This window comes from Mizuhopecten yessoensis, unplaced genomic scaffold (genome assembly GCF_002113885.1).
Source record: "Mizuhopecten yessoensis strain PY_sf001 unplaced genomic scaffold, ASM211388v2 scaffold10989_2, whole genome shotgun sequence".
NCBI lineage: Eukaryota > Metazoa > Mollusca > Bivalvia > Pectinida > Pectinidae > Mizuhopecten > Mizuhopecten yessoensis.
Window position 1 is genome coordinate 286,745 of NW_018408823.1, and position 24,787 is coordinate 311,531.

A 24,787-nucleotide genomic window follows, 5' to 3' on the forward strand; every position below is an offset into this window, starting at 1 on the left:
CAACTTGCAAATCTAATATAAAATAAACCGTCCGACAAACAAACTGAAATTGATTGTTTACATGATTAGAATTAAACTTACATATACACATATAGCAAACATAGTTGATACATGTTAATAGGAAATATAATGAAATACATATATGTGTGTGCATAATGTAAACAGTAACACCACAAACATGATAGGAACTTAATGTCAAGTTTTCAAACGATAGCATAGTTTTGTTAAACAGTTTGATATACATAAATAATTTCTTCACGTATTTATAAATCAACATCTACGTTTTAAAGTGTAGCACTAAACACATCTCTGAATCTTTAACTCCAGTGTTATATACACAGATTGGTAAAACAACAACACACACACAGGATATGTACGAAGGTTTTGTTCATAGCTAAATTTCCATAGTTGCTTTCAGGTCGTATTTAGTTAGCAACAATATTGAGTTGGAGAAAAAGGAAAGCATACGTGTTTTGATATAGCAGTTTTTGAATAATGATGTATCATACAAAACTTGGTATTGCAATTACTTAAAATATATTATTTCCGGTTTTGTTATTCTAACATTTTGAATGTTTAAATATTTGGATAAAAAGTAGAATTAAAATGAATTGATCTGATAAATAATTCATAACCAAAATTAGGCTGCATGAAGAGTTTCATTAGCAATCATTAACGGTCAGATGCTTGATTGTGCTGTAAGTACTCAGCAATGCGATTATCAGCTGTAAGTACTCAGCAATGCGATTATCGCGGCATTGGGCGACTTGTTAGTAGAATACATTTCAATTTGAGGGACATAGGATGTTTACCTGTTTCTGTGGTCGTGGAAGGAGTCGTAATGACCGGAGACTCAGTACGTGATAATCCTGTACGCCACGTGACAACAAACACAGGACAATCACAGCAGACATTTTTGCACAACACATTATGTCGATAAACATGTATTAAAAATACAGATTCAAGACACGATACATACAGGACACAAACGTGAATGTCAAAACAACCGTCAAATCACAGATATAGATAGATGAAATAGTTACAATACTATCAAGACATCCCGTTATCACGAACGTTTGTTATTTGAAAATTGTTTTCAATAAACGCTGTTTAATTTAAATTATATCTAGGACAAATTAAAAGATAACACTGCCTAATATGAATATAGCGCGGAAACCAAACTACATTAGCTATACTGTAATTTGAAACAGAGGAAAACTCGGTAGTTTTTTTTATGAATATTAGTATATTTAAGTATGATATAGTATGAATTGAGTCAGTGAAATCTAGATATTCTTTTGGTGACTTACCTGGACAGAGCGACGAGAAGACCTGGTCACTGAGAGCATTGAGCTCATCAAAAGTCTGCACGTTAAAGCTGTTTTCTGATGCTGGTTTGTTGGCAATGCCGTCTAACTCTTTGGTATCCTTCAGACCGATACCTATAGCGTAGATGTGGATGTCTGCAACTCTTGCCTTGTCGGCTTCCGGGACAGTTCTCCGTGAATTGATGTTGGATACACCGTCTGTTAAGATGATACAGATGTTTGGAACATCATCACGATCCCCGTCGGCGGCGTTGAACATGTTCCTCATCGTCCTCAGTGCGTCAGCCGTGTTCGTACTTCCGTAAATGTAGGGGATCTCATCGATAGCCTGGTTTATACCAGCTCTAGTTGAATGTGTATTTAGATTGAACTGAACTTCTACCCCGGAACTGTAGATCAAGGCACCCACACGTACGTTACCGGAATCAATGTCGGCGTTGCTCAGGAAATCCTTACAGAAAGTCAGCATTTTATCGTAGTTGTCTTGTCCTACACTGGTGGAGGCGTCTATGATGATGATCAGATCAACCTTCGATAACGCACAATCTGAAAATCAAATAATGTGTTTCGTTGTGTATTGCTATTTATTAAACGTCTAACAAGCCCTGACGAAACTCAGTATTTAGTTATTGATTAAATTGTTAAGGAATGGTGATTTATTTTTATCAAGTATCAGGCATATAAATTATGTACACTTTCAAGTCACTAAAATATCTTCAATACTGTAATGTAGTTCGTTAATATCGAACAGCGTGGGGCACAATAATTGGGAATCAATTGTAAAAAAAAAAAAAAAACTAATGTATGTATTAATTCTTAAATTACTACTGTAAAATCATTAATTTTGGTGGGACATTAAATTTTGTTTATTTTGTGGATAACAAAAATCCATGAAATTAAATCCCCACGAAAACATTAATTTGATATGATATAGAAAGGAGGAAATCAGAAATCAGCGAAATATAATGTCCCTGAAACAGGCTAGTATATGAAAACCACGTACTGTTATCCCACGAAAATAAATGATTCTACACTATATATAACTTGAAACTATCTTTTTTCTCTTCTCCTTATGTGATACTTCATAAACAGCATAACATAACATCTATACATCTACAAAAAGGATAGAAATTTCATAATAAGATTATATTTGATGGTCATGCACACTAAGTATATAATGTTATATCTATACATGTATAATTGTCCCTACTCTTCTTTCTACCCTTTACAAATAGATACACTAGATTAAACATTTGAAGAATGAAAGAGTGAAAGCACACTTCTTTATAATGTTTATATTGTGCATGAAAGAATGAGAGCCCTCTTGCATGAGGACACTAAATTGTTAAGAAGCTGACCCCAAGTTTCCTAATCACGGCAGCCTTTAAATATTCTTGAAAGGGAAATAAAATTGATACTTGGAAAAAAATCGAACATTCCATAACTAGGTATGCAATGTTATTGGAGTAATATCATGTGATTGCCATTTTCTTTTACAGGTGATAACTTTGGCAATAAAGTAATACGTCACCAATCACATGGTTATCACAGCGCAACAAATGCATATGTGGGTTAAAGTATGCTTAACTGTTTTAATGGTGTACTGGACGCCTGTATGCTTAAACGAATGACTGTTTTGAGAGGACGAAGTACTCACCTGACACGGGTGGGGGCAGGGTGATCGGTATTGGTGTAGTGGCTATAAAAACAAGGTTTGTTAAAGTAAGCACATTTTTACAATTTAAGTTTAAGACGAATACGTATCGCTCTAAGCAACGCTCTAAGCAACTAAGAGATAGCCCGATTTTAATAATACTGTAATATATCAAAGTATTTAAAAAGCAATCCTATATATGTGCTTTTAATGCTTTCCGACAGAGAACACGTTTACACTGCTAATCTTCGTCTGTAGGGGTTACGTTGATCTTTCTAGAGTTACAACGAAACTTTTCTTGTTTCTTAATTTCCGTTTTCCTGATTTGAAAAATGGACACACTGTCGATATCACTAAATAGTATATTATAAGTGTTTTAGCAAATCAGCATGGTAGTACAAACATGCTTTATTATAAGAAGTTATAATTGTAGATCAATACGTTACCTGGGAATTGGTAGACTTTTTAGACGTTGCATGGAGGTAACAATCGGATATAGCATAACGTATTCAGTAAGATACGAAAAGAAATATATATTTTAATCCGGTAAAATGGTAAACACTTTTCATACGCTTTGTACGTTAATTTCTCCATAAAGGAATACGGATGAGTATTGTGCGAACAGTTACTTACAGGGTGGAGGATACGGACGGCCGCGGAACCCATCCGGCGGAGAGTCAGACACTGTAAGTAATAAGGGAAATATATAAAACTTGATAAACTAATACTCTCTGTTGTTGTTTTTAAAAGGCAAATGAATGAGTTACAATGTACCTTTCCTTATTTTATTCATTACCAGTTAAACCAGTATTATAGCGTTATTCCTTTGTGAGTAAACGTTTTGTCATAAAAGGCTGGGATATAATATTTTCCAGTCGATAACGACCGTGCAAGGGAGGCTAGGTGGCCATATTTTAGAACACATCATCATAGGTCATCCTGATATTGCTTATATAGGCACATGATCTTTGTACACATGTTATTTAATGGACATGCTGATGTTGTATTTTGATATCACCTCGATCATTGGCACTAAATATAGTGTTCGAATAAGAAAGATCGTTATAAACAGGTTATCACACTACAATTACCGTTAAGGATACAAAGATGATCTGCTTTTTATAGAGAGATACAATAATACCGAGATAATCTTCATTTCAAATATTCTTGAGATTATTTTATTTCACCGGTATGAGCAGGTGATATCCATCTAAGGATAATCTGTATATTCCGATTATCAGTTATGTGATAAAGGTATGTTGGTTTTATAGGCAGATGCTTTAATATACAAGAATTACGCCTAATTATATGTGTCGCCTGTCCTGCTTTGTCATTATAATAAGCAGTTGACATAGCACATAAGGAAACGGACCTAAACGCAAAATCATAACATTTTTTTTTTTTTACAAAGTCCAGAAATTTCAGGTTTTATCCGAAAAAGTCCATGAAATGTTTTCTCTACTACCCATGATACATGTATGATGGAGGTTTGGTTGGTCTAGCTCTTATACTTTGTCAGAAAGAGCCTAACATGCAAGAGCTAAACGCAAAACCTTAACGTTGAGTTTTTTTCTAAGTCAAGAAATTTGAAGTTTTTACCAAAAAATTCCAAAAATTCAATGAAATGTTTTTAGTGCAGTAGGCTCCACTACCCATGCTACATCTATGATCGAGGTTGTGTTGGTGTAGCTTTGTCAGAAACAGAGCTAAACGTAAAACCTTAACATTGTTGACGCCGCCGTCGCTGCCGCCGCCGCCGTCGAATAAGGAACGCCTATGTGTCTCTGCCGACATCCATCGTAGGCGACACAATAACTGGTCGATATATAAATGTTGCTGGTATCTGAAAATCATCACATCATTGTTCTTATTTTATTATGGCTGCTATAACATGAGGTCTAAGGGATGTGCCAATGTATTAGAAATCGTAATCACACTTACCAGATTCGAGGAAAGCAAGATCATCCGATATATCATTTGGCCTATCAGATAGTAGGAACAGCTTCTGGTAGTCGTCAAGAGCATGTGACGATACCTCGTCCAGTTCACTGTGGTCCCGGAGTCCCACTCCCACCGTGAACAGGTAGGTTCCGTCATCTTCGTTTCTCTCTGCTGCACGGAACGCCTCATATCTGTCTGTGCTTTCGTCATTTCCGGTAATCAGGAGGATGAAGTTTCTAGCAAAGTCTCTGTCGCCATTGTTGGGTCTAAACATCCGGGTCCTAACATACTCTAGGGCCTCGGCTGTGTTTGTTTGCCCTGATTGATATCGAGTACGGCGAAGAGCTTGGATAACTTCGTTCTTGGTAGGGTAGTCTGCTAGCTGGAACTCGACGTTCTGGTTAGTGCTGTACCGAAGGGCACCCACTCGGAACTTCTCGTTGTCTATGCTAAGCTGTTGAACAACGGTGGTAGCATACCTTTGAATCCAGCGCCACTTTTCCCGCGTCACCGAAGAATCCAGAACGATGACAAGATCAAATGCTCGCGGTGCAGGTGTTGGGGCTTCTGTGACTGGAATGAAAAGTAACGTCATATCGAGTTAGTTCAATTTATTTTATCACAGTACATTGTTCTGCTTAATGATTAGTGTAACTCGATAAGAAGTTCTTACACATCGTTATATTTATTACATGTTTTCAGAAGAAGAAAATATGCTCAAGCATTTTAGTTTTATATAGATATCGACATAATCAGAGAACCTCTTGTTAAAAGAGATTATATAATTAAAGGTAGTAACCAAACGATAACGACCACAGTAAATCTCTTATAATGCCATGATATTATGTGCTTTCTGTTCATGCATTAAAAAACAAAACAGAGTCCTACAAATCATTTACATATCGTAGCTAAAGAATGTGTATCGGCAACAGTATTAATAATCGTTTCAAAGGGAAATCGCTGTTAGTAAATTGCGATATTTAATCAATTAATGGACATTAACAATAACCCCTTACGCTATTACTAAAACAAAGATCATATAGACAAGAAAACGAAACAAGCGTCTAATAACCCGCCGATAACGTTAACCGCCATGCTTAGTGAATCATTAGACAAGGAGTTACAAACACAACATTGTTACCTGTGATTGTTGTCGGCTGTATGGTTGTCGTGTGTGCAGGAGTGGGTTTAGACGTGACAAGTGACACTTCTTGTGCAACACATACACAAACAAACAGTGGTGTAACATGTGTAACAAAATATAGACAATGTTTACATACACACACAGGTGTATATATATAAAACCACACAGAACATATAGCTAGTTAATTAAAATTAATAGAACAAGCTATGCTACTGTAAACATATATCTGGGTTATAACACTGTGTTTTCAGAGTGTGTCGTGAGAGCATTTTTTACATGGAGAGCACGTGGATAAAATCGGGATGCCACCGCTGCTGGACTCGAGATGGTATACACGTGCAAACAATGAGAAAATAGTTCGAAAGACAAAACCTGAAAAAAATGTGTGATTAACTGTTTATCATCTATATACTACTGCCTTATATATTTCGTCCTACATAAACAGTCAACTACATACTATTTTTTCCATATTACTTCTGTCCTTAATGATCATCGAGTTCCTCGGTCTGTGATTAACATAGACAAAAGATTTTCGCGGAGGAATACCTTGGACCTTAAAGGGACAATTCAGTGAAGACGGTTTTATACATAATCTTACCAAAACCTTTTCCATGATAATATAGTTTGATACTCCTTATGAACAATTCATGTCTAGAAATTGACAAAAGACATTTTTTTTTCTGACATTCTTAATTTGTATGGAAAAATCCTTAACTGTAAAACCATACGTTTTAGCGGGGGGCAGCTATCCGTAAACTTCACGCTAACATATACGTCTTTCCAGCCGTGAAAAGTAGGCAAATTCTCACTTTTTATAATACCGGTACAGGGATTGATAATCCAAACAACATCTCAATCATCGGTATAAATGGGAAATTTATTTTACGTTTAAACCTATTAACGTACTTTGTGCGGTTTGAAATTCCCTACAGTACCCTCTCGCGTGCATACTCTCATTACATATATTTCTTTTTATTCAAATCCAAATGTGAACACAAATATCACATTAGATTTAAATATTATGATACTTATAATTCTTCCTTGCTATGTATTGTGTCAAAGCGACAAACATGTGAAATGTTCAAAAGCACATTCTACTGCAATGTGGTGTCGGACAGCGTTTGTTTATTTCTGGCTGAAAGGGCCCGAAAGAAAAAATCTGACCTCACTGGACATTGTAAATTTTGGTTAGGAGATTTTTATTTTTAGTAACTAATAGGCTTTAATTGTACTATTTGACTAAAAGCGCCATAAAAGCTATACAGAAACATATTTCTGAAACAATAGTCTCCCCATTTACTTCTCCATATGCACATTTACGTTTAAAATGGTGTTGTTTTCCTTATAATATATTTCCATAACATTACAATAATACGTTTCTCACGGACTATTTTCTTATGCGGAGCATCGTTGTGTGAAAACTATTTTCGGTTTAAGACATCACTTGGCGCGTGCAGACGTTCGTTTTTGGGAAAATTAATGCCAAAATGGGAAATCCGTTAACATGTTCTTATGTTGTTCTCAAATCGTTCTCAACTTCCTTTTGAGTATTAGCATAAAGGCAACGCGTGGTAATGAATGTATCGTGCTACCGGTAGGTGGTATCAAGTAGTATATAAATTATAATAAAAAAAAAATCATAAATAACTTAATACTGGATACTGTAAAATCATATTTTTTCGTGGGACATTAAATTTCGTTTAATTTGTGGATAAACAACAAATCCACGAAATTAAATCCCCACGAAAAAAATCGATTTGGAATGATATAGATAGGTGAAAATCAGAAATCATCGAAATATAATGTCATTGAAACAGGCTAGTATATGAAAACCACGAAAATTTAACCCCACGAAAATTAATGATTTTACAGAACATAACTAGTTGAAGTAAGGTTAGCGCGTGAGAGACAAAACATCACAAAGTGAAACACATACAAAGAATACATTATAACCTGATTAACAACACATAAACACAAACACCATCAACAGTTTACACTTACGGTTATTACACTAGGGCAAATAAACAGTATTAACTTTACGCAAAAATAAATCAATTTATACAGATTTTAAGATCAATAATCTAAAACAAATAAATATCCAGAATAGGTTTGCCTTTATACAGTAAGTATTTAAATGATATAAGATAAACGAATGATTATAAAAAAGACTTACTTGGACATAAGGAAGAGAAAACTTTCTCGCTGAGAGCTTTTAATTCTGCAAATCCTTGAACATTGAAGCTGTTATCGGCAGTAGGTTTATTGGCGATGCCGTCTAACTCTGTGGTATCTGTCAGACCGATACCTATAGCGTAGATATGGATATCAACGTCTCTCGCCTTGTCGGCTTCCGGGATGGTTCTCCGGGAATTGATGTTGGATACACCGTCTGTTATAACGATACAGATGTTTGGGACATCCTCACGATCTCCGTCGGCGGCGTTGAACATGTTCCTCATCGTCCTCAGTGCGTCAGCCGTGTTTGTACTTCCGTAAATGTAGGGGATCTCATCGATAGCCTGGTTTATGTCATCTCTAGTGCTAAATGTATTGAGATTGAACTGAACTTCTACCCCGGAACTGTAGATAAGAGCGCCTACTCTAACATTACCAGAGTCGATATCTGCATTTTCTAAGAAATCTTTACAGAACTGAAGCATTAGGTCGTAGTTATCTTGCCCTACACTCGTCGAGGCATCGATGATGATGATGAGGTCCACCTTCGACAGAGCACAATCTGAAACGAAAACACAATGTTAGTACCGGTTTACATGTCTATTAATGTTGTTAAATATGTTATTTGAAAATCCTTACTTGCACAGAACCGTCATCTGAAAAAAACTCTGTACTTTTGTTCTTAGACTTTCACAATATGTTGTGAACATAAAATAGCAGATGAAAATTGTCAAACACAACATTTGAATTTTTTATCAAGTACACAAATACATATTTAAGTTAAATTCACAGAAATGACAATTTTTAAACAGCGAGCAGATTATTGCTACATTGTCACGTGCTAAACTCCTAAACAAAAGGATATGTAACAAAATTCCATTAAAAAATCTTATACTTTATCAAAAAGAGTAAGTTTGTAAGACACATAATGATATTCTATATGTCTAATTGAAATAAGAATATTCTATCTTAAATTACAATCATCACGCTAACACATACTACACATGTGTTTACAAAATTATTTTGTTTATCGATGAGGCAGGATAAAAAGAAACTAATTTGTTAAACACATTTTTATAGAATGATGCATTACCTGATACAGGTGGTGGTAGTGTAATTGGAATGGGCGTGGCTGTAAAATACAGTGTTTATACTTTAGTGTGATTGTTATAATATAATGGTCGCATTAAGAATACATTGCATCATTGTAAATCAGTCAAATATTGAAACTTTAAGAATGAAAAAATATAACATCATTATTCCAATTAATATAAAATATGGTAAAGTTGTTTATATAACATATTGACAATGCAATGGTACACATTACCAAGACAGTATATATGTCGATTTATCAATGTTATAAAAAATATTCTATATTTAACAATGGTATACAGAATGAAAAGGTAAACAATATTTATTATGCAATTAAAAGAGTGGATTGTATCATTAAAAATCGTTATGATTATTTGTGTTAGAGTTATAACAGAGTGACAACATAATCTATTTTGACAGGATGAAACAGGTGACAGGTGTCAACAGGTACAAAGCATGCGTTAATGACAAAAAACACTTACGTCGCAGTTTCTGGACACACAAACGGATACGTGACACGGGAACACAGGTATAAACTCACGGACACGTGACACGGGAACACACAGGTATAAACTCACGGACAAACTGGAAAACGTTTCCGTACGGAGATAAAAATCACAGAAAAAATGAAATCGAGTTTAATGTGGCCCGGTTATATATACAATACTGTGCTCCCTCCTTCACTCGTATTAGTATTGGTTTCATCCTGGTTGAATTAAATTGACTGGTTCATATTTCACAACAGTAAGTTACAAACATATGTGAACACTTAAGGACACTGTAATACACACATGTTGAACATAAGGACACTCTCATACACACATGTTGATCATAAGGACACTGTCATACACACATGTTGATCATAATAACACTGTCATACACACATGTTGATCATAAGGACACTGTTATACACACTTGTTGATCATAAGGACACTGTTATACACACATGTTGATCATAAGGACACTGTCATACACACATGTTGATATTAGAGTGAGTTATACACAATTTGCTGTTTATTGCAACGTGACAAAATTACGGCGTGGTGATCCTTAATAGCAAAGTATTAGTAGGATAATACGGTGCTTCGATTCCAACGTAAAGGTGCATGTTTATATTTTATTACACACAAAGTGTCAATATTTAGTATAAGTACAGACATATCGATGAGTATTAGGTATTATTACACGAACAGGTGGTGGTTATAGCATACCTTCAACTTCCTCAACTGAAACAAAATATCGCATAGCGTTAATGTACAATATTTTTTCCCCTCATAATTTATTCCTCTATTCCATTAATAAAAACTGATATCTTAAAAAAAACTTCATACAATCGACCATAAATGTATTTCCTTTTTCTTATTAATTTAAAGCTGCGAGATTTATAACATGTCACTAAGTCAAACACAGGAGGATTGAATTAACATACAATATCTTTGGCAAAATAGGCGATATTTACAGTCTCATGTTGTACCTGGGCAAAACGAGGAGAAAATTTGCTGATGTAGGTTAACTAATTCTGTAAAACTGTCGACGTTGAAGCTGTTTTCAGAAGCTGGAGCAGTTGCTATAGCATCCACTTCGGTTGTGTCTATCAGTCCGATTCCGACGGTATATATATGTATCCCATTGTTCTTCGCATTTGTTGCTTCAGGTATGGTCCGGCGTGAATTTATATTGGATACACCATCAGTTATCACTATAGCAACATCATCCACATCCGGTCTGTCGCCATTGGCTGGTGTAAACATCTCGCTCCACATTTTCTTTATACCGTCAGCAGTGTTTGTACTTCCGTAGATGTAAACAATATCATCAATGGCCGCTAGAACGTCTGCTTTATTCTGGTACTCGCTCATCTGGAACTGTACACTGACAGAGGAGCTGTATAGCAGCACCCCCACGCGGACGTTTCCGGAATTAATATCTGCCTTGCCAACTAGGTCTTTTACAAAGTTCTTCATTAGCTGAAAGTTGTCGTTTCCGACACTGGTCGAGGAATCAAGAACGATAACCAAGTCGACTCGCCCAGATTTACAGCCTTCTGGAAAATAATGTACAATTGTTCCGTAAACAATAGAAAGACGATACATGCATGGTATTCAATCATCAACTGTAACTCGCTGTAACAGGAGCGATGTATTTCCATGCTTTTTATTTGCTGTTTTTACTACTGCGCATAAGAAATGATTAATGTTCTTAATTTGCATATAAAACGGACATATTCCCAATTCAGTTTCAATCACTATGAAATAACGTCGATATTTTGATAATGTTGCATACTGCGGGTACCTTGTTTAGTGTTTGTTTCGAAAGGACCGGCTGCAAAAAAAAAAAATCAACAGGTTTAAGAAACATGCATTCATTAAGTATCAATGTATTGTTAATAAACAAGGACAAAACATCAACCAAAACATCAACAGTCACTCTCTCATACACACAGTCGTAGGTATTATCACATTTGAGTTCTACTACTTTGATTTTTTTATGTACAACTGTCATTTAGATTACTTGACAAGAAACGATAACAAATATCATTTTTTAAATTGTAGCACATAATAATGTACTTGAACAACTATTCATCGTGATAAACTAAAACAAAGTTTTTTTTTATAAATGAACAAAAACATGAAAAATAGTACGACGAACGGACATATAAGGTTATCAGTGCGTTTATCACCAATCGCCGATTCATATTATTAACGCATTATCCTCAAACAATTCCTGAAACAAAATGTGTACATCATATATTTGTAGTAATACTGACGATAAAAGCTGTGCGAATACTTACAAAGTTAATCGGCATTCATGGTAGAGTGTCGGTCAAATGCAGTGTACCTGTATGTCTATACATCAAGCTGATACTAAGCCAATACTTTTTTGTTATATTTTAAAGTATCAATCAAATCTGTGATCTCCTAAGTCGGCATACCAAGCCTTCAGCGCAGGGGGCCAAAAAACAACAATGTTTCATTTTAAGTTATAAATCACAACAACAATTTAGACGATGCACATCTTTTTTATTATCTTGAAATATTTATTAACTTTTCACAATAAAATATAAATCTGAAAAGAAAATTCTTCATTAATAGTTTAATAAATATAATAGTATATATATTTGAAGTTTCTGAAATAAAACAAAGTCTTATATTTTTACATTAAAGACGCACCTGAAATGAAAACGAACAGCTTTTTTTTTAAGATTTACTGCAAATAAAATATTCAGAGAATAAATGTGAAGGAAAACCTAGTTATACTCACGAGGTTTTGATCGATGTGCCGCTATTTTGATTTGAATAATACAATTAAATTCGATAAAACAAAAATGTTGATATCGACAAAGAACACACGTAGTGTGTAACATTTTCATCGATTACATATGTGTAGTATACAAAGGGGGATATTCAGAATCTGTTTTATTAACCATTACCAAACTCATAGCATTATGGTTATGATCAGCGCCATACAACGGGATATTGAATCATTAAGAGTCCCTTTCCCAATAGAATATATTCCGTAACCATTATTTATAGTTCTTTGTAGGATGAAAATATCAAGCATGCAAACCTATAAATTAAAGAAACAATATGCTTTCTGTTGGGCCAATGAGAACTGACGTCGTGCAATACTAGCAGAAACCAACACCACTAAAGGAAATTGACTTTGAGTGACATATATTAGTTTAGGGAGAACCACCAACAGATCCCTTGCAGTTGAAGCGTTTTCTACGTTACCGGGACAGGAGGCTTCGTATAATTCCACCTGGATGTCAGGCAATTCAGCGAAATTCTGGATCAGGAAGATGTGTCGATTTGATGGTTTACTAGATATGCCTTTGATTTCGGTAGTATCTGCAAGTCCAACACCAATAGCGTAAATGGTGATCCCAGCATTCCTTGCGTCTTCCGCTTCCGCTTGCGTGCGACCATAGTTAACATTAGACACGCTGTCTGTAATCAATATTGCAATATTCTCCGCTTCCGGTCTATCTCCATTCGGCTCATTAAACATGGCGAGATGCATGGCTTGAAGGGCGCCCGCTGTGTTGGTATTTCCTCGAGTGTATGGGATGTTGTCTATCGCTTCGAACAGTATTTGACGCCGTGTAAATGTGTCAAGAAAAAAGACAATAGTAACGTCTGTACCATACGTGACAACCCCAACACGAACCTGCCCTGCGTCAACATCATAATTGTATAAAAAATCCTTCATGAAATCCAGCATCCGTCTGAAACCGTAGCGACCAACGCTTGATGATGATTCCAACATGAAAACGATGTCTTGCTTCCCAAGACCACAGCCTTTAAGAAAAATTCAATTCGTGCGTCACAATCTCAGTATTAGAAAATATTAAAGAACGACAAATGCTATCATTTAAAGGGTTTGATATTTCATGCATTATCGTTCAGGGTGTATCTTCTTTATTATAAACGTTCCAGATGCATATAATTGATCATTAGTATTCGGGATGCATATGACTTATCGTTAGTAAATTTCGACCAATATCCCTGATATTTAAGCTTCCAAAATATATATGATGATAAAAGCGATGATCGAGTGAAGTGGTCTTGCAACCAATGAAATGTAATATTTGATCTTCTCTTACATTGTAACATAAAGATTAAGTTAAGAGAATCCCTAACTTGTGGACCTCCCTACTAACATCTATGTAACATTGTAAGATGATTAATAAGAATGAGATGTAAGAGAGCCTCACCAGGTCGCCTTGTAGGAGCCTGAGTGGGTAGATTGGTCGTGGCTGAAAACACGAAATAAACGTCTAATATTTAAAATGAGAACACGAATTTAAAGTCTTAATATCAGTTCAATAAAACAGAAAAGTAAACATAGCAGGCGCTATATTAGCGTTCTAACATGGGATATGTCAAAATGTTCAAAACTTGTCGAAAAAAAAGTTATTGAGTCATCATATAAATAATTTGTTGAAATTAATTTTACCTATGATTTAAAACTATAAAATGTTCATGTCAACGTTAATGAGGTCACATTTTATATGAATGCGCATGTTCTGTTAGAGGCAATATGCTTAGATAGGATTTATCAACTAGAGCATATTCTAAAATTGAAAATAAACTGCAGTATCTCATGTAAAAAATATAAGAATTATGACAGAGTTGCGAATATGGTAACTGGTTTTAAAGAGGACAATATACCTAAAATGTAAACTATACGTGTACAATACATTGGATAGGCTTCAACAGTCTAATTCTATTAAGTAGTTCCATGCATTTTTTTAAAGCTTTTTTGCAGCATATATGTTATATTGATAAACATTTACATAAAGCCATATATAATCACGATGTAATCAAATAATGCGAAATTCTGTTGAAGTATTGATTCATTACAAACAAACACATGTTGTTGTATAGTATTTACTGAAATGAAAACATTCATGAAAGAAACAAAACGTTTTATTAATGAAATTTACATCAGTTAAATTTTCATTAGAAAATTTGGTTTATTTAGAAAAATAATCGCCCATTGCGCCGTTGATCGAGGGATCAAATTCAGAACATGGAAAGTTATATATCATTAGGAGTATTAAAAGCCATTGGGGAAATATGTTCAAGCAACGCTATTCCGTTTTAGAGCATCGCTTTTGTCAGTAAGTCATAACCATATATACTTACCTATTTTTGTGCATACTTTCAAAAATAAAATGAATATGAAAACTTGAAACCGAAACCACCATTATCACAGGGTAAAAAAATGTGCATCGATATAATACATCGTGAAGTTAAAAGTCACTTGATGTAATTAGTTAATATCTAGTTGTTTCAGCCAATAGTAACCAAAACAATACTTATTTTCCGAAACCAAACACCAGTCAAGAAAAGTCACGATGTTATTATACCATGAAAATATACCATAACCACATTGTGATGTAATGTGATGTGCGTACAACCACAATCACATAAGTGTACCTGGTATTTGGTTAATGTTAATATCACTGTCACAAGAACCTTTAGCTATGTGTAGGTGTAAGTGTTGTTACAAATTGAATTCTAAAACAAAGTTAAAACCATCTGCACGATATTAGTGTACCAACTTTGAACTACAGCTACACAACTGTAGCGAACATCTGCCTGCACGTGGATGTCACTTATATAAGAACAAATATTATATTTGGAAGTCCGTTATGTGCACAGAAAACACACGAAGTGAAGTTTATTACTAAAACATAGGAAACACAAGACGTGTAAGTTAGTATCCAAAGGTAGATAAAATCAGTGCGTGTGTGAAATACTACCGACAGGGGGCGCAGGTGTTGGATCAAGGCAAGACGATTCAATTATACTGTCCTGAAGACCATCAAGTTCAGAGAAATCGTCAGCAAGCAGCAAGTAGTCCTCAAAGGGTTGTGAGGTTATCCCCTGAAGCCCGTCTGTTTCTGTAAGCCCCACCCCTATGGCATATATAGTTATTCCTGCTGCCCTGATACGTCCAGCTTCATGTATAGTATCTTGTGAATTGATGTTTGATACACCGTCAGTGATAATGATAAGAACGTTTTCTGCGTCGTGTCTATCGCCATTAGCTACCGAAAACATATCGGTTCGTACGAGTCGAAGACCCTCTGCAGTGTTTGTGTTTCCAAGCATGTAGTCTATATTATTAATCAGATAGTACAGTTGAGATGTCGTATTATACGAATTGAAATAAAACTCTGCTCTTGCCTCACTACTATATCCAGCTACGCCTAGTTTGACAGCTCCATCGTCAATACTTTCATGCAATAAAAATGACTCAAGAAATTCAATCATCTTATCGAAGTTTTCGAACCCCACACCTGTAGACATATCCAGAAGGAAGACGATATCCCGCCTCTCACCATAACACTCTTAAAAAAGAAAAGGAAAGAAAAAGAAAAATGTCTATAATGGTATCCAATCAGATATTAACCCTCTCACCCCTATGTAACTTTAATAAACTCTACCATTCATTGATCTAGATAAGTCCAGTATGATCTATAGTGGTGAAATGGTAAATTACTTAGACAATAACAATATTTTTAAACCTGAATGTACGTGTATTATTTATCTTAAAAATACCCATGTCAGTGCATTCAACTTCCATCATACAGCTAAAGTAGTTAATACAAATATCATACATTAACTATCAACGATACAACATCTAAAATGTTTTCCTGAAAAACAAAAAGAAGAATGTTAAACGTATTGAAACGATCATTCGCTTTTTTATGAAATGAAACAGTGGCGTAAACCTCATCTCTCTGTGACGAAAAACTATCAACAAGATGACCTATGAAGAATGGCATCGAAAAGTTACAAAACACAAGCATGATACATTCTTCATGCATTTTCCCTTTTATCCATGTTAACAGTTTATCAGAACTTTGATACATATGAAAAAGGCGGAGATCAAAACAATATGAATCCTTGAGAACAGTCGATATCAGTCAGATTATTACAAAAGTAAGACCGTAGTGCCGATACATATCGAAATTGTAAGTATTTTACTTCAAAGTATCAAACTATATCGTCTACAGGAGGCCTGATAGAAGTTTAGTCCTTCGTTTTCCATATCAAATGGCTATACAATAATCAAGTATTTTAATAATAATAATAATTCGAGGTTCTTAAATACCGCTTTATCACAGCCTAGTTCTCGGTCGTCTCAAAGCGGTTCGCAAATTATTATCCGTGGGTATACGGCCTTTGCAATAAGCCAATATCATTCTTAACTCCCTAGGGAGCATAAAGCCGGTGCTGCCATTTCGGCGCTCACAGCTACCATTCAACAGTTCTAGCACTGCTCAACCATGTACTCATTTACAGCTGAGTAGACTGGTACAAGCGGAGTAAAGTATTTGCTCTAAGATACAACACAGTGCCGTGACGTGACTCGAACCCGCAACCCTTGGGTCAAGATTGAAACAGCACCTTATTCAGAGTCATCAATGATTGCACGTGTGATAGAGTGATAAAGATCAAGACGTAAGGACCAAATGAGAGACGGGGTGGAAATTATTCTGTAGAAAAAAGAAAATGTAGCAGCGGTGAAATAATATATTAGTTAACATATTTCAACTATACAACTATACAAACAACTAGCACTTACAATCGTCAATTATGGAGCAAATATATGTAAACCAAATGTTTATTCACATATATTTTCACTTTTCTTAGTAAGCATGGCCTGTAACCGGAGATTACATTTTTTCTAAATTCGCAATAATTGTAAATAAAGTTTAAAAAAAAATGCGCAAAACGTTAGACGCTTTAGTAGAGTGTATGGGCTTAGCATTTGTGCAGTGGTGAGATACTACCGACGGGTGGCAGATCTGGTCCAGGTAGTGTTGGTTCAGGTTCTGGTGAAGGTGCAGGTTCTGGTCTCAGTGTCGGTACAGGTTCAAGACAAAAAGAGTCAAGAACTTGATCATGGAGATTATTAAGTCCAGAGAAATCATCAGCAAGAAATAAATGATCTTCAATTGGCTTTGATGCGATTTCCGTTAACTCCTGGGTCTCTACTAGCCCAACGCCTATTGCGTATATTTTAATTCCAGAATTCCTCATCATTTCCGCTTCCGGTATTGTGTTACGGGAGTTAACATTAGACACACCGTCCGTTACGATTATAGCTATGTTTTCAGCGTCCGGTCTGTCCCCGTGATCTACGGTAAACATGGCGGATCTGGTGACACGTAGACCGGCCGCTGTATTGGTGTTTCCTAGCATGTACTGTATATTGTCGATAGCCTTATACAGTGTATCGGTAGTAGAGTATTGGTTGAGGAAGAACTCGACATTAGCGTCACTGCTATAACCCACAACACCGACCCTAACTGTACCGCTATCTATGTCGTCATGAAACAGGAAAGCTTCCAGGAATTCCAATACTTTATGGAAGTTTTTATAGCCCACACTGGTAGACATGTCCAGTATGAAGACAATATCCTGTCTGGTACCGTAACACACTTAGAAAGAGAGGAGAATAGGATAAACCCATTAGTATTAACCAGTGTTTTCATACCCTGGCAGTAACGTTTACCTATACAATACGTTTTATGTATGTAGTCTCTGCATTCAAAATCTACTTGCAAGAAATACCAAAGTGTTGATATGCCAAGAAATACAATTTTAACGTTATAAACATGAGAAATGTCATTACTTTATATGTTTACATAAAAAGTGCAATTTTAACTGGTTGTGCAAGGTCAACAATCCCTGGTAACAGACATATTCTCTTATTAAGACAACTTAAATACTCAAATACGAAAAGAACACGCCAATGTCAAAAACGAAGTAAAATAATATACAATATAGCATTCTTTAAAGACAAATATTTCAAGTAAGTATGATGAAAAATCCCAGGCTTCTATGCTGAGCAAAACTTATATCACAAATAATTGTATATACAAAACACGTGCAATTAATCTGATTGTGACGTAATAAGTTATATGATAACGTAACAAACTATAGCCTTTTCAAAACTGGTCTGCTAGTATCTGGTTTCTTCTTCATTGTGCAACGGGAACTTTTTTGTCTTTACAATTACGAATACCGTAGCAAAAACATCACTGGCAAAATTACTCGGTATATAGTTAGTGAGGTATCTAATTAACTACTAACACTTCCCTAATTTAAACAGTTTATCAAAAGGTTAAAGCTAATTATGCCCCTCGTAATGAAACAAAGATTCAAATCGTCAAAAAATCACATATTTATATATAAGACTATATTTGGTTATAAAGTGCTCAATAATTGATAGCGTGACGGTTATTTTAGCAATGTTTACAATAAAAAAGCAATAATTAAATTGAAAAATCTTTAAAACGTTATGTTTTATCTAGCTGAAATAAAGGTAAAAAACATCAATACCTTCCCATAAAAGCCTTTAAAATCGATAACGAAGACAAGATTGACCCATCACCGATAAATCACGGTAAGCACCCATTAAAATATGATAAGTATCCATTAACACATGTTAAGAACCCATAACAAGGTTAAGTTCCTATGAAAATCTGTTAGGTATCAATTAACAACAAATGAAGCCCAAATCAAATTGTGTTATGTTATCAGTATCGGAGTGCAATACTACCAATAGGTGGCGCTGTAGGGGCTGGTGACGTCGGCATTGGCGTCGTTGGTTCAGGTGTCGGTGTCGTTTTCGGACACTTCGATTCAAACACCGTATCTTTAAGACTGTTGAGCTCGGAGAAATCGTCAGTAAGTAACAAATGCTCCTCAAGCGGCAGAGACGCTATACCCTGTAGCTCCGTTGTTTCTGTCAAACCAACGCCTATAGCGTATATTTTTATCCCGGAATTCCTCGCAGTTCTTGCTTCCGGTAGCGTTTGACGTGAGTTTACGTTTGATATGCCATCAGTTATTATTATAGCTATGTTCTCAGCATCCAGTCTGTCCCCGTGTTCAATTGTGAACATAGTCGTTCTCATAAGCTTCAGTCCTGCAGCTGTATTCGTGTTTCCGAGCATGTACTTTATATTATTAATACCGTTGTACAGCGAAGTAGTCGAAGAATATTCATTTAAATGAAACTCAACCTTGGCATCAGTGCTATATCCCACGACACCCACACGTACTATACCGTTATCAATATCATCGTGCGACAGAAAGTTTTCCAGAAATTCTAGCATTTTGGCAAAGTTACTAAAACCAACACTCGTTGACATATCGAGGATGAAAACAATATCTTGTCTTGCCGCATTGCAAACTTCAACATAAAAACACATGCGTGATGATAGAAACATATGTCTAAAATTAAACATCTGGTAAATATAAACACGTATCGCTGTTTAGTTCAACGTCACTATAACCAAAGTACGAATGTAGTCTCATTAGTATTGATTCTCTGGCTACCGTTAGAATGTCTGGAAGATTTAAATAAACTTCTGAATAACCAGATAGTTAAATCAGTGTGTTCCAGTTGTTGTTTTTAAAACTAAAAAGATGATATCACAGAAGCTTTATGCAACAAGAGGCCCAGAGGGCCTGTATCGCTCACCTGGATAATAAAGCAACAATTGGAAATTATTCTTATTACATAAAATACCTCCAATGGTACAGAAGAAGAACGATTTAAAACTCTCAGCACCTAGAGGGTCATCATCCTTCATTTATACACATATTAGTCCCCATGCTCCAGGCTAAATTGGGATAAAATCCCTTAATTCCTAGTGTAGAAGAATGATTTCAAAGGTTTTTACCTCTATTTTCTCTATTCGGCCCCGCTCCTCTGTCCCCAGGGGATCCACACCCACCGTTGATACAAAATTGAGTCCTCTTGGCCTAAGGATGCTCCAAATTAGGTCGAAATCTACTGGGCTGTTCAGGACAAGTAGCGTTTTAAAGGAAAAGTTGACGGACGAACGCTGCGCCATGACATAAGCTCACTTGCAGTTCAGGCAGGTGAGCTAAAATGGTTATTTTATATGACAGAAATATCTTTGATTTGGACTACTGTTAACTCTCACCTAGAGGTGTTGTTGTAGGCGGTAGGGTAATGACTGGAAAAGTGAGTATGTAAAACGAATAATATTAGTAAATCACAAATTTCCAATTTGATATTGAATTACTTACATATAAATTCCATGCACTTATTCAATTTAAATAAAATATAAAAACAATAATGGTACATTATTTAGTTCACAAAGTAGTTCACATAAGTTGATACAAGTAATTCTCTGAATGTGAAGATTTGTTCATCGCAACCACCAATTGAGATATCTTGTTTAGGTATTTTATCAATATAATAGACTACAGATACTCATTGTGTCACCATTATCGACACAGTGTGAAATGATTTACGTAAGAAATAAAGAATATGACATTAAAGGTAAATGATATCGTAATTGAAAGACGATAGCAAAATAAAGAAAAAAATACCAATTACCCAAAGTTAGGAATGATAAAATGGCTTACGAACAAAGAAAACCCCGACGACGGCAGATGTTATAAAGAGTACAGTTATCAGAAAGCATTATCAAGAAAAAGAAAATGATCAAGTTGAATATAGAATGCATTGTAATATAAAACGAAAAGAACAAGAAAAAAACCTTCTGCCAGGACACTCAATAGCGCCATAACCCAATGTTTACACGTAGATAAACAAACACCGCAACCGGGTTAGAAAAGAAATTATAAGACAATATTTCACCACATAATTAAATGAGGATTTTTTTTCACCAACTTGCAACAAAATGGCAAGACAACACTGTTAATGTGTTAAGTGTTACTGGTGCTAAGACAGATATTTGCGTGCGTGTTACCCTTGCATGTTGAATCTAACACGGCGTCCTGAAGATTATCCAGCTCGCTAAAATCATTCACATTGAAACTATGGTCTGCTGTAGGTAGGCTAGCCATTCCGTCAAGTTCTTTCGTGTCAATGAGTCCAATTCCTATCGCGTATATCCTGATACCGTTGTCCTTGGCTGAATTGGCTTCAGGAATGGTGCGAGTGTGGCCAATGTTTGAGATTCCATCTGTCAAAATGATAGCTATGTTGTCTGCGTCAGGACGGTCACCGTGATCAGATGTAAATAGCACATTATGCATTGTTCGCAGCCCTGCCGCAGTGTTAGTATTACCAAACTGATAGGGTATAGATTCTATTGCTTTCTCAAGGTCATGCCGACTTTTGTGTTCATCCAAGTGGAACTGGATACTGACTGTTGTACTATAAGTCACTACTCCCACCCGAACATTTCCATCCTCGATATCCTCGTGCTGCACGAAGGTTTTCACAAAATTTAACATTTTGTTGAAGTTTGGACGGCCAACGCTAGTTGAAGAATCCAGTATGAAAACAATGTCTTGTTTTGCTAGTGTACAGACTGTAAAGTGCGGGGTAGAAGAATGACAAGATGAACATTTACCACACAACAGATCGAACAATATGGTGTCATGAAAGCTATAGGTTTAATAAACAAATATGTGTCAAGTTTCCAGAATAGCAAAAAACGTTGCAAAAACAAGACATTTGCAGAATTTTACATTTTAACATTGTAATCATCAATTGAGATAGGCACTTTCCGTATAACAGTTTCACAGATAGACGCGTACAGCAGATCAACCTAACTCAATTTGCATATCTAAATTAAAATTTGAAGTAAAATTAATAAAATTTGAGGTCATGTTATTTCCGTATTTTACCATTGGATACATATTGTATTCAAAGTTATATTTTCGAGATAGAAATTTCCCGACTATCGCTTTAATCCTATTTTTCAATTAGCTCAATTTTATTTCATGTACACAATATTTTGCAAGGACGTTGACAATTAACATGTATTCCTTTCAAATATACTTTTCTGTTATGACAATTAACATCACATTAAAATGATTTATTCCTCACCTATTTTCGGAGGTGGAGTTGTCGGCGGTACTGAAATATTATAACTGTTTGATTAAACAACCAGGTGAATGATCATCCATATAATAATCAACCATATACATTCACCAATAGTAGAAAGCATAAATACTCCACGCCTCCAATGCAACAAGTAATTAAAGGGTTAGTCCCGAATTCCAAATTAGAACCCCCAGTTCCATGTGCTGTAAATATTTCATAGTGTGATGTATTAGATAATGTATTACCTTCAGTTAGATACATCCGTATGAAACAATAACGTATAGTTAGTTGGAACAATAGTGCATGTCTGCACGTTAGTTGTTTTAATAGTTCCTACCAAAAAACGTTTTTTTAAAGCATATGTTGGAAAACAATGTTGGTATTGTAAAGTATACACAAAAACCGCCGAAAAATAAACGACCACATCAGCGGAGATGTTGGGCTACTTATACACGTTCGGATACACAAGTATAAGTGCGTGGAGAGTATTACGAAAAGGATCTTGTCCTTATAAACGGTCGATAGTTGTCTCGGAGAACAAACTTAAAAGTCTATATGGTGAAACAAACGCTTGTAAGCGTCCATCCATATAACGCTAGCATCAGTAGAGCGGTATAGGCCTGATGAAATCTGTCGCATCAAAACTAAAACGGTAACTTTGAGAATAACATAGAGTACTCATTCATTGTACGGGTATCAAGTCATCGTGTAATATAACATAACAGCAATTGAATCAAGTGTCTTACCTTCACTGGGTAATAGTATCAATGATATATTGATACTTACAACATACATATCCCTTACTACAAATAAATGACAAGGCAATGTATAAAATCGCACGTTTTATCATGTTGAAATAGATATCCACTCTACTGCTAACAACAAAATACCTCCGCCAGCAAAGATATTATCTTCATAGTGCATCAGGTATGACGACATTGTATTGTCGTTATGACAACCACATGTATCTGGCGTGTGCATTACTGAAACTGGTTCACACAGAATAGACGTATACATATTTGTCATTGTGCCAACACACCATATCCATAGTAACATTGTGTCAGGACCAACGTGTTCACAAAAACACGACGACTTGGATCAGATCAAAGGCTTCACAAAGAACAGACATATACAGGACTGAAGTTGTTACCAGGCTACAATTCACAGATAACAGACATGTACAGGACTGAACTTTTATCGTTACAAAAGTCGTATACTGAACAGATATATACAAGACTGAACTCAACAGTTCAAACGGCATCAAGACTAACGGTGCTGCGCTCAAACGCATATACATGTACTGTAATATCAGATATTTTCGTTTGGCGCAAATGTCGTTGTTTCCCGACACAGCACCATTTCTAGGATACATGAATTTGTAGATAACGAGTACACACTCAAACAGAGAATGACCTTATATCTAACTTGTAATTACTTTGAGGACCCATTTGAATTCATGGATGAAAATTACCCACGAAATCAACGAAATATAAAACAAAAAAACCCACTAAAATTAGTGATTTTACAGTAGACTAAACAACGGTTCATAGAGCACAGACAAGATGACATAACTGAATTTTAAACTCGACGCTTTATGAGGTTAAGATGCTTATGAAATGTTCACATAGTACAAACTAAACTTTCATGGAACGTCGATAAAGACATTCTACATGGCATAAAAATGTTACCAAACTATTACAGGGTCCATATATTCACAAGACAGAACACTGAAATATTACAAATCACATTTTACCAAATAAACATGCTATATATAGTCATCGCCGTTGAAAAAGGTGCATCTGTAACAAAATATTATTTTTCCCTCTTTACCAAACAAAATACAACAACAAAATTTACAAAAAAACAAAACAAACAACACCCATCCCTTCAATAAAAACAAAAATCAATATATTAGTTTCCGTAGAACATGATGTTGGAACCAGAATTCAAGCACTCCTGTTGTGTTTGATTTAAATATACACACAACTGTGGTGATATCAGTATATACAAGACAACTAATAATTGTATATTGTTCGTGTATTGTTTAAGTTTTATTTGCAAAACACAATATGCAACTGAAAAAGTTAACCG

At 35.4% G+C, this 24,787-nt stretch overlaps 4 protein-coding genes across 13 annotated transcripts in view; all 4 read right to left on the bottom strand.

Moving 5' to 3' along the window:
• The window catches only part of LOC110464458, a 255,107-nt gene that overhangs the window by 140,186 nt on the left and 90,134 nt on the right, over positions 1-24,787 (bottom strand). For 5 of the 10 annotated variants that reach the window (XM_021519684.1, XM_021519685.1, XM_021519682.1 and 2 more), the window contains exons 34-40: positions 11,627-11,656; positions 10,809-11,378; positions 10,546-10,560; positions 9,336-9,374; positions 8,241-8,804; positions 6,065-6,133; positions 5,080-5,496 (exon numbers count right to left, since the gene is read on the bottom strand). In XM_021519684.1, the coding sequence (XP_021375359.1) occupies positions 5,080-5,496; positions 6,065-6,133; positions 8,241-8,804; positions 9,336-9,374; positions 10,546-10,560; positions 10,809-11,378; positions 11,627-11,656 (1,704 nt within the window). The remainder of the gene's footprint in view (positions 1-5,079; positions 5,497-6,064; positions 6,134-8,240; positions 8,805-9,335; positions 9,375-10,545; positions 10,561-10,808; positions 11,379-11,626; positions 11,657-24,787) is intronic. The other 5 variants (XM_021519680.1, XM_021519679.1, XM_021519687.1 and 2 more) reach the window with 5 other exon arrangements.
• LOC110464461 (matrilin-2-like) lies at positions 12,430-24,489 on the bottom strand. Its single transcript, XM_021519697.1, has 3 exons — positions 23,443-24,489; positions 14,052-14,093; positions 12,430-13,635 (listed from the first exon to the last, which is right to left on the bottom strand). Exons 1-3 carry the CDS (start codon positions 23,489-23,491, stop codon positions 12,902-12,904), a joined length of 825 nt encoding a protein of 274 aa, XP_021375372.1. The 5' UTR covers positions 23,492-24,489; the 3' UTR covers positions 12,430-12,901.
• LOC110464463 (cartilage matrix protein-like) lies at positions 17,189-18,255 on the bottom strand. Its single transcript, XM_021519699.1, has one exon. It carries the CDS (start codon positions 18,253-18,255, stop codon positions 17,617-17,619), a length of 639 nt encoding a protein of 212 aa, XP_021375374.1. The 3' UTR covers positions 17,189-17,616.
• LOC110464462 (collagen alpha-1(XII) chain-like) lies at positions 19,385-22,223 on the bottom strand. Its single transcript, XM_021519698.1, has 3 exons — positions 21,612-22,223; positions 20,817-20,849; positions 19,385-20,056 (listed from the first exon to the last, which is right to left on the bottom strand). Exons 1-3 carry the CDS (start codon positions 22,099-22,101, stop codon positions 19,398-19,400), a joined length of 1,182 nt encoding a protein of 393 aa, XP_021375373.1. The 5' UTR covers positions 22,102-22,223; the 3' UTR covers positions 19,385-19,397.